Source organism: Xenopus laevis, chromosome 2L (genome assembly GCF_017654675.1).
Source record: "Xenopus laevis strain J_2021 chromosome 2L, Xenopus_laevis_v10.1, whole genome shotgun sequence".
NCBI lineage: Eukaryota > Metazoa > Chordata > Amphibia > Anura > Pipidae > Xenopus > Xenopus laevis.
In genome coordinates, this window is record NC_054373.1 from 48,032,788 (window position 1) to 48,044,305 (window position 11,518).

Below are 11,518 nucleotides of genomic sequence, written 5' to 3' on the forward strand. Positions count from 1 at the left end.
AAAGTAAAACTCCCAAGCTTGGCTGCCCTTTTATTAGACACCAGTGGGATCACCTGACTATAGTTGGAGAGGGTGGGAGCTACAACATGGAGCCGGTCACTGCTCTTGTAGAACTATAACAAACAAGGGAAAGTTGTGCTCACCACTAGTTTTTAAAATCATTAGGCGGGGGTGCAATGAGGCTGTGACCACAAAATACATATAGACAAATACAAGAGTCCTATATATATATATATATATATATATATCTATAAAGCATAGCGTTTATTGTCTTCACATAAAATCTGCAGAATAAAGGCTTAAATGCAAATACTGATCCATACGGAGATCTTAATGTTTCGGGTGCTCGCTGCTCCCTTTTTCAAGTCAATCTCCATGTAGTAACAGCTGTAGGAAGGCATGGAGGGTGGGGGAGAAAAAAGCCTTTTTTTTGTGTTAAAAAAAAAAGGCTTTAGTTCCTCACATTTTTATCCAATCTTTTTGTTCAACTCACCAAATTAAAGCTGTAAGTCTGCAATTCAACTGCATCTGAGTTGTTTCATTAAAAAATCATTGTGGCAATGTACAGAACCAAAATTAGAAAAAAGTTGTCTCGGTCTAAAATGTATGTATGTGTGGTGGGGGTTGTCACAGATTACATCTAAATAATGGAGGGTGCCCAAAATATATTTTTTTGCTAGGCAAGTTATACCCTTGTAGATCATCCAGCATACCCCAACACAGTATTAAGGATAAACGTGTTGTAAGAGCTGATGACAAGGAATATCAGTGGCTTGTGCTGAACTTACTTTCATACTGTTTTTTGTTTTTATTTCTGGCACTTAAGAAACATTCTGAAATCGAAAGTAAAGTCATCTTATACTTCCTGACTCTACTTCCTGACTCTTCTTCCAAACAAATCAGTTCACAGAGAAGCCCTCTGTTTAATGAGACACTCCTTATCTTGCAACCTTTATTTGGAGGTGCTGGTGGAACATATACAAATTTTAAATGTAAAAAAACACTTTATGGCATTTTCAGTGCTTTAATATATCAATTGATATTAGGTTGTATGTAAGCAGGGCCCTCTGATCCCATCTGTATTCAATAACCCTACCGTAAAGCTCTCCAAAACATACTGGTGATATATAAACACATGGCGAAGTGCATCACTTTGAAGAGTTTATTTTATTTATTTTCTTTCTCATGTTTATTAACTGCTGCAAAATGTTTAAGGCCAAGCATACAGCGAGTTATATAACAATGTGCCTCTGCTCCTGAGAATCAAACAGAGCTTTACAAACAGTAAACCCTGCATTCATTGGATGACTCTATCCGTCCTTTGCTTTCACCATTACGCAATTAAAAAAAAAAAAAAAGTATCAACTGTTCCATTTGTGCTCAAATTCTAAAAAAAAGTAACCCTTATAGCACTAATTATGAACATATAAAATAATGCCTTCTCTCTAGTAAAGATAAAGTCCATGGTGTTGCAGCTGGAGAATACATAGTTCTACACTGTAGTTATTGGTCTTCTAAATCTGATTTATCGCTGGATTCTGCAGAATTTTCAGGATCTGTATGTCCATCTAAAATTAAAAAGAACAGGAATGAGTGTATAATTTAGTTCTATCAAATCCTGTAAATTTTGTTTTTAAATTAATGAGCACACATACTTCTCTATATCATCTATTCTATATCTAACCAGGTAAACCGCAATAGATTTTAAAAAGGCCTTCTTAAATTATTTCATTTTATTATATGATTCTGCAACTCCAGAGAAGAACAGAAAATTCAACGTAAATCTCACCAGCTGTTGAATTACAAATCCTCCTAAAAGCTGGAAATGTAGTTCCTCATCTTGAGGAACAGCTGCCATAAACGTTCTAATCTAGATGAATCTACACCATCTTGTGGTCATACACAGAACATGCTTTTCCATTTAAATCTACAAAAATGGTTTTAAAAGTCTAAAGAAGCAGCTGAAGGAGCACAGCCTGAAGGCCAGGAGATGGAGGTCTGGCATCTCTATACTTTTTTCAAGCAAATATTGACTGATGAGCAATAACTGTTTTAAGCTTGGTGCCTACTTGTTCCCGTGCAAACTAGACTGAAATTTGGCTTCAGCAATATCAGTTTTCCCAGATATTTTTGGAACTACTAATACAGATGTTTTTTCATAAGCCTGTAACCTTGTTATAAGATAAGGAAGGTTTTCATTAGAATGAACCACTTGCCCTTTAGAGAATTATTTAAACTTCAGAATTAATGACCTGAATGCAATGTATTCTACATCCATGCTTTCTTAGAAAAGTTAATACTTAGAAGCAAAATATATTTGACTATAAATAAACACTTTGCCGTGCAACACTTAAACTCCATATATCAGTTTTGTGATCCCTAAATGTGGTATATGGAGAGAAATAAAGACTGATTTTTCATGGCACTGTTTTGGAAGGTGCAAGGAATGGCAATGATTTCTTTTTCTAGCTCAGAAACATGTGCCTCTGTATGCCACTACATTTCCCGGCTCCCCCAGAAAAGTTTGGACTCTCTTATGCAACTGGTCTCTGGGTAAGGTCCTGAGCAACCTAGTGTTCAAAATCAGCAGGGCAACCACTATGACTAGGCCATCTCAAGACAAATAGCAGCACCAGCCTGAGGTATCAGGTAAGCGATTAGAATATAAAAGTATAAGCAAGTATAGGCTATTAGATCACTGAGGAGGGGAGAGTGCCTAGCATTTTGGCACCCTCCAATGATTATACCTTTGGTTCTTCTTTAAAATACCGAAAACAACCCCCTACAGACAAGTGTTCATACCAGGCAATATGTGCTTGAAAAAACATACAGATACTATTTCAGGAAAATGTCATTTGATAAGTGATGTAGTGAGGACTTTTCAAGCAATTGTTATATTCATTTATGGGACTGTTTAATGCCACTTTTTGGGAAATTGGTCCTGTGCACAATTAGTCCATGATGACAGAATTAGAGGGTAAAGTAGAAATATAAAAATCTCTCTCAGTATCCCAATATGTCCATTGTCACACAGTGCGGCTTATGCCGTATTTTTCACCGTTTACCATATCTGCTTATATACAGGTTATTTGTTTTGCCAAATACAAACCTTTATCTTCTTTCTTCTCTTCTTTTTTGCCTTTTTTACACATTTTTTTCTTTTCTTTTAACTTTTGTCTACAAAATAGAAATAAAGCTTATTAGAAGTGTAAAACAGCGGTCTTCATGAGTTTTACCAATATCTGGAAAATGCCAAATTACCACCTCCCATAGACTCAATTTTAAGTAAACAATTCTAATTTTTTTTAAAAATTATTCCCTTTTTCTCTGTAATAATAAAACAATACCCTGTGCTTGACCCCATAATAATAAATCCTTATTGGGGCAAAACAATTCTATAGGGTTTCTGTAATGTTTAAATGATTTTTTATGTACACATATGCCAAATTACCAAAAGATCCCTTATCTGGAAATCCCCAGATCCCGAACTTCCTGAATAAGAGTTCTGTTATACATATGTCATATCCCCTCTAACAAAGACAGTACGGTTCAGACGGTCAGAGGTTTTTGTTATACTTTAAAAATATGCAAGGCCTAAAGGAGGATTCAATTCTGTGTATGTTTTTATTTGTATGTTAAATTTGTATTTTTGGCTTCACATCACTGTGGATAAATATATTTAAGAAAAATGTGAAAACAGAAATGCAAGCTGTCATTCAAAACAGGACTGATAGTTTGCTTTCACTTCCACTAAAACACAACAACATTTATAAGTCAACCATAATAAATTTTTGTTCTAGAACTGCACTACACAACCTTAATTCTCATTCCTTCCAGGCACATATAAAACCTCCATTAGTTTGATTACAATCACTTATCAAGAAAAAATAGAATTACCTTTTCAATCTGCGTTTTGCTGTTCTTTCTTCTTCTAACATTTTGTTCTGAATCAATTTTTTTTTATACTCTTCATCCAAGCGTTGCTGCAATAGTGTAATGACTTAACGTTAAAGAGTAAACGATCAGTAATACAACAAACATAAAAAATAATCTGGCCCTTTTGAGCGGACACATGAAAGACACCTGAAGCCTTGCAGGTTCTCAACAGAGAAACAAGGTGGCACCAAATTTATCTAAAGCAGAGTGAGGACTGTTTGTAGGATGTGAATGGTTTTCAAGCAGAAACCTCTCTTGAATGTATGACTACACTGAGAGAGTATATAGGGTGTATTTCACAGAACACGCCTAGGAATAAGAAACTGAAATAAATGGAAATCTTGGCATTAGGCAAATCTGCACAATTCTTAAATTGCATAGCAATTATTGGTTAGAAATGTTGTATCTTTGGCAGCTGACATCAAGCCAATTAAAACATAGGCTGATTTTACAGTGGTTCATCAAAGCATCATAGGAATTCTTGTCTGGGAAACATCTTCACCTGGGAATATACTGGGTACGCTACACATACATGCACTCTGTATGTACTTACATGTATTATAATGGGAAACAGTTGCCCCTAACAGCCAAATAATCATGCAAATTGCTGTCTTGGCTTGAAAGGGAAGTTCTCAGTTAAATTCTTAAACTTTAATTCTTGCACCTTCACGGTCTTAAGCTAGTCCTGTCTAACATTTCCCATACAATAAACTGGGGGTTATTTATCATAGGTCGAGTTTGTGAGGTTTTTGTGGTTTTCTCGACCTCGAATAAACTCACAACTCAAATGTTTGCTTATTTATAAAAAAAAAAAAAAAAACTTGAATGTAAAAACCTGAATCAATGCATTCGGGGGGAAAAAACTCGAATGCTTGACCTGAATGTAAAAACGTGAATCAATTCAATCGGGGTGTAAAACTCAAATGTTCGAATTCAGATCAAGTTATCAGCTAAGAACATCTTCAAATGGTTCAAGGAACCTCTGCCATTGACTTCTACGTGACCTCAGCAGGATTTAGCTGGAGTATTTTTAGATTCAAGCTTTTTGCAGCTGCGGGGCATAATAAATCTCGAAAAATTTAGTTTTTATTTCTAATCCTGAAAAATTCGAGCTTTTACTTAAACTACCCTCGAAAACCCAAATTTTTTCGGGAAAAACACAACTCGACCTTTAATAAATAACCCCTTCAATTTCAGACAAGTAAGGCTAAAGTCATTTGGCAGACTGGAGACCATAAAATCCACAAGAGGGTTCTCGCTAGGGGGCAAATTTACTAAAGGGCGAAAAGCTGGCGAAAAAAGCCAGCATGACGTCGTTTTGGCACTTCGCCGATACACTAATGGGCGCTGGGGTAATTACGCTAGCGAAGAAGATAGACTCTAGCGCAACTTAGCAGTCTAACGCCAGGTGTATTTTCGCTCTGGGGAAAGAGCATTACTACGCAAATTCACCAAGTTTTTGTTTTTACTGAATGTTACCTCTTGCGCCAGATTTACCTTTGCCAGCTCAGACCAGGCAAAGTGCAATAGAGTAGATAGGACTTGGTCCAAAAAAAGTTGACATTTTTTCTAAGTCACAAAAAACGCTGGCGTCTTTTCCTTTTTACAGGGTGATAGGCTGAAAAAGAGCTCCTCTTGTTATCCTTCCCCCCTACATTTGATAACATATGGCACCTAAACTATACTGTGGGCACATGTGTAGGGCATTATAACAACTCTATATAATTTTATTAAGGTTCCCTGGCCTTGTGTAGAGTAATGTATTTGCTGCAACATATACGTCCATTGAAATGTAACTTCCCGCCGTATGCAAATTATCTAACCCTAGCACAACTTCCCTATGCCTGCCGTAGTAATGCTAGCGCAACTTCGCAAGCGGTTGGCGCTGGCCAAGAAACTTTGCAACTTAGTGAATTAGCGTTGTCTGTGTGAAGTTGCACCTGGCGAGGCCATCGCTGGCAAATTTTCGCCCATTAGTGAATTTCCCCCTAAGAGAACCCTGTTCTAGCATGCAAATATAGTGGACCACATGCATTCATGGACCCTTTAATTAAAGGAAAATGGCAAATGTGGGTGCTAGGCACATTTAGTATTTAGCAAAATAAAGCATACACCAAATGCACAGCGACCTAACTTCATAAGCATATAAGTAAATCAGGACTGGAGGGTTGGATGAATGTATAGCTATGAATCCTTTAGGGAAAATGAAACATATTGCACTTAGGAATGGCTGATGGGGGCATGGTTTTATATATATATATATATATATATATATATATATATATATATATATATATATATATTATATACACATACATACACTGGCAGTATGCCTTTAAATAGATTGAAAATGGTAGTGCCACAAAAGTGTTTTGGGGGCTACTGGGGCCCACCAATGTCATATTTGCCACGAGCAAAAGCAGCCTTTACTACACACATGTATTGCTGTTAGTATATAATATCCCATAAGCCTCTGCAACCACCATTATAACTTTTTGCACCCCTTTAATGTACATTGCAGCAGTGTTAATTTTAGATGCCAGTCAAACATGGATATGGTGCATGTACACATCAGCCAAGACTACATGAAACTTTCTTATTATTGGATTTCAAGGAAAGTTTATGGGAGATTTATTTCCATATATGCTATGCTGCTCTAAGGAGGGTTTTACTCTGATTTGGTTAGCGCTATACAATAAATACAATAAAAATCACAAAAACATATAAATCAGTAACCTTTTCGGACATCCCATCGAGAAACTCTTGCCTTTGGTACTCTCTGCGCCGAAGATGCCGATATACATGGAACTCTCCGCTGCCAGCCCCAGCACTTGATCCTGGATAAGTGAATATTATTATAAGCAAGTTTTGTTACTGCATATATTTACTTATTATACTATTTGTGTTGTTATTTTTTTTTTAAAGTACTGCTGGCAATGTAAATAATAGTGATAAAGAATTTTTGTAAATTTTTGGCTCATCTTATTGCAATTACTGTTTTCTACTTGGTTCACCAGACACATCAATATCACTTATGTGACAGCAGTAACTTATCTTATTAATTAGTATTAAACTGTATTTATATTAACGTAAGCTGTGCATTCATGTAATCTGGGAAAATAAATTACATGCCTGCGGCAGAGTTTAAATTACTGCTAAAATCAGGGATGCAATTATTTGTATGTAATAACGAATGCATTTAATTATAAAATCTAGTGATCATGTTCAGTATATTATAATTGCCGCAATCTAAATTATCCCACTTACTGCATGTCCATGTGCACAGTATGGAATTATGTCGCCCTAAGGGGTGCAAGACACGTAACATACTACAAATACAGTTTAGGTTAATGATTACCCATGACATCTCTGACAAATTCTGGAGCAGATCTTGGAGACCATTCTTTGGGCCTCTCAGGTACGGTAGCAGGTTTATCCTACAAAAACCAAACCGGGTTAAGGGGGATGATAAATAAAATGATTAAAATGCTGCTATTTATTTTTGGCAAAATTATTTAGCAACTAATAAATACACTGAGAAACTGGACTTTGTTATTTTCCTTTCACACAAAAACGACATGATCGTTGCTCAAAAGGGACATTAATGAAATAAACGCCTAGAGAAGATGAACTAACCTGATCTCAGTGATGAAGCAATCCTGGCCAAGTTGAGATTGTTTACAATAGAGAAAAGATGCTTATGGGGATGACATAATAATAATTGTGTTTTACTTTTTCACAACAAATATTTAGTGACTTTACTTGAACATTCCAGTGTTAGTCATATATATCAGCACGTGGTGCATACCATTCTAAAGCCACACTATAAAAAACATCTATCCAAAGGAGGCTTTTGGGACATGCGGGGAATTATAGTTCAGCACAAGATGGGGGCGGGGCAGCGACATACAAGTTATTTGCATCTGCAATCATTCTGAAAAATACAGCAAATGCTTTGTTGGCAAGAGGGACGTAAGGATTGAGGATTGAAAAATAAAAAACACTTGTAAAGGCAACGTACTTTAAGAGTATAGCCCATTAGATGTTGCTTTTGGTGGTTTGCGGGTGTTTAGAATTGTAGTTCAACAAAAGCTAGAGTGCCACAGGCTGAAGGTCCCTGGACTCAAATGCATATGGCATTCAAAATATGTACCATTTAAATTCAAAGTTGAAAACAGTCTGCAAAACCTACTAGGGATGCACAGAATCCAGGATTCGATTTGGGATTCGGCCTTTTTCAGCCGGATTCGGATTCAGCCAAATCGAATCGTAATTGGCATATGCAAATTAGGGCGGGAGGGAAATCGTGTGTCTTTTTGTCACAAAACAAGTAAGTAAAAAATGTTTTCCCAGTCCCATCCCTATTATCCCTATATATTAGGGTTCGGATTCTGTTCGGTATTCGGCTGAATCTTTCACAAAGGATTCGGTGGTTCGGCCTAATCCAAAATAGTGGATTCTGTGCATCCCTAAAATTTACCAAACTTTGGTAATCCAATCGTTGCATAAGTACAACTGACAGTAGCAGAAGGTGCTGGCAGCTGTAGTTTTGAAACAGATGAAGTGCCAAAACTTGCCATTCACATAATCCCCCCCCCCAATCAGTCACATCTTACAGGGTTCCTCATCAACCTCTCCAGTTTCAGCCTTTGCTCATCAGTTGCATTTTTTGGGATGACGAGCGGCTGAGGTTCTTTCTTTTGCCGGGCTGGCTTTGCTGTCCCAGTCTCTTTTGCCATGTTTACTCCTTGTTCAGGGATCCACGAAATATCCCAAATCTAAGAAGAAAGGGAAAATAGTTGATGTGATTCTAACTTTGCAATGAGCACCAATGTTTACCTTTTAATATCATGCCACAGGCACAAGTCTGCATGACTAAGATGAGAAGAAAGCTTCATAGATACTAGTTCTCCCAGCAAGATGCAGAATAAGCAGGAGTCCAATTAAACCAGCGTTTCTTAACCCGGGCACAGTCCTGCATCATCTGGAAGCCAATGTAAACATACTGTGTGGCAAACCCACAAATGAGGGGACCACTGGGAAGACTTGAATCTTGCAGAGACATGATAAAGGGAGAGCTGCAAGACTGGAAGTGTAGTCCTCCAGGAAGGTAAGGGAGAGAGGAATATACATTCTGCAGTGGGGACCATACAAGCCACTAGATACTACAAGAACTAGATTTGTCTTGCAGGTATGAGATATTACAGGAGGATTATAGTGTGGGCAGAGAAGCTGAAGTGTAGTGCCTCTGAATACAGCATGAAGGACAGTACAAACCAGCCCCGAGCTGTCTGGCTAACAAGCACTCACTCATTCACACTCCCTCACCTTCTCTCGTTGACTTATGATGTTTGTTTTCTCTCTGCACCACACGCTGCACACGGAAATGCCGCCGCACAGGAAGTGTTGGTGGGAGGGAGGAAGGCTACAGCGATTGGCTGAATTGCCAAAGAGGCAGGTCCGAGAACTCAAGAGTTAGGGATTGTGGAGAAATACACGGACAAACACAGACGCACGCAGATCACAAGGGGCTAAATTTGGTGGATAACGCTTTAATCCGATATGAGACAGACTGCGCATGTGCAGCGACTAGAGTTTTCGCTCAGGATTGCAATGGATCTGACACTGACATGCATATATAAGCTTAGTGTGTAGCTCTCCAGCTCTCCCCCGCCAATTACAGCACTGGTGCCCCCATGACTGCCCAGTAACACACCTACTTAACCCCACCACTTACAGCACAGCAGCCCCCAGTCACAGTAAAGTAACAGACGTAACCCTAAGTAGTAGTACAGTGAACACCCCCCAATCAGTGACAGTCACATCAGCTCCTCTCATCCCTCCCCCAGTATGTCACACACACACTCACAGTGCCTAGGTCACAGCCAAACACATTTGTTTGATCTGTATATCTGATTAAATGGATATATGAGACTCAAGCTCAGTGGCGTAACTAGACACGTGTGCCTCCCCTGCGAAATCACGCTCTTCCCCCATGCCAGCCAAAAAAGTTACCTCTGACCTGCCTCACACAATGTGACTTACTGCGGGCTCCAAGTAGGGTTGCCACCTTTTCCGGAAAAAAATACCAACCTTCTAATATTTCTTTTTTCCCTATTAATAACATTGGGATCATCCATCATTTTTACCGGCCAGGTGGCAACCCTATGCAGGCCCAAGGGGGTGCAGGCGCGGGTGCAATCAGGCCCAGATTTGTGGGCAGGCCACAAAGGATTAGGGCGGCATGGCACCTGCTGTCTGCATATTCACAGGGGACAGTGCGGGTGATTTTGACAGCTGTTTGAATCTCCCACCCTTTGCCAGGCCAAGTCGGCCAGGCACACTAGGTAACTAGGTAACCATGTCGCCTCCTCCTTATTCGTGAACACAAACAAGCAAGCCCCATAGGGGCGGGGGACACAAGGGTTCAAACTAGGGGAGGCGGCAGAAGAGGTACTGTGCCTGGCACCCCCTCCAGCTTTGTGCCCTAGGCACGTGCCTCCTATGTCTACCCCTAGTTCAGGCCCTGCTCCCACCCACCCAGTCTCCACTGAAAGCGATCTGGAAACGACAAGAAGAAACAGAGCCAGTTTCGTCAACATAAAGGGGGGTGATCTGCTTATATAACCTACGTAAGAACTTACTTTATTTAGCACACAGTCAGCATCTTCTATAGCCCTCTTAATAATCTGCTGTACCCGCTCAGGATCATCTTCATCTGCATGAAAACTCTGATGGGCATATGATCACATAATATTGATGTGGTTTTGCAAATAATATAGTTTGGCCTATCCTTCTAGCTTTTCCTGCCTTGGTGGCTTGGATTTTTGAAACAATGTAGCAGAAACCAACAGATTAACAGAACTGCCTTGGCTGGAGAAGAACGGACTGCTACCTTGTTTAAAAAATCAGAACCAGGAGCACAGAAAGGAAAAAAAGAATACTGCTTTCGACAGTTACAAACAGCTTTAAAACCACTGAGCATTTGAAAATATCATATACAGTCATATGAAAATGTTTGGGAACCCCTCTCAGCCTGCATAATTATTTACTAGACTTTCAACAAAAAAAGATAACAGTGGTATGTCTTTAATTTCCCATGAACATCTGAGTAGGAGCTTGAGACAGGTGTGTCCAATCATGAGATTTGGTGGAGGTTCCATCATGCTGTTTGGCTAGTTCAGGTACTGGGGTTCTTGTTAAAATTGAGGGTCTGATGAATTCTACCAAGCATCAACAAATTCTTCAGGATAATGTTCAAGCATCAGTCACAAAGTTGAAGTTATGCAGGGGTTGGATATTCCAACAAGACAATGACCCTCAACATAGGTATTTATGCAGAGGGAGATGTAAAATATTCTGGAATGGTCACATTGAACATCTATGGGATGATTTGAAGCAGGCTGTCCATGCTCAGCAGCCATAAATTTAACTGAACTGGAGAGATTTTATATGGACGAATGGTCAAAAATAACACCATCCAGAATCCAGACACTCATCAAAGGCTATAGGAGGTGTCTAGAGGCTGTTCCGTTTGCAAAAGGAGGCTCAAGTATTGATGTAATATCTCTGTTGAAAGCTC

At 39.0% G+C, this 11,518-nt stretch overlaps 1 protein-coding gene across 1 annotated transcript; it reads right to left on the bottom strand.

Moving 5' to 3' along the window:
• Nucleotides 1-938: 938 nt before the first annotated feature.
• Nucleotides 939-9,314, bottom strand: prkrip1.L (PRKR interacting protein 1) L homeolog). The gene is given in 7 exon segments (NM_001092454.1): nucleotides 939-1,568; nucleotides 3,110-3,177; nucleotides 3,898-3,983; nucleotides 6,673-6,773; nucleotides 7,295-7,373; nucleotides 8,553-8,714; nucleotides 9,265-9,314. Coding segments are annotated over 6 exon segments (522 nt in total). The 5' UTR covers nucleotides 8,676-8,714; nucleotides 9,265-9,314; the 3' UTR covers nucleotides 939-1,503.
• Nucleotides 9,315-11,518: the final 2,204 nt, after the last annotated feature.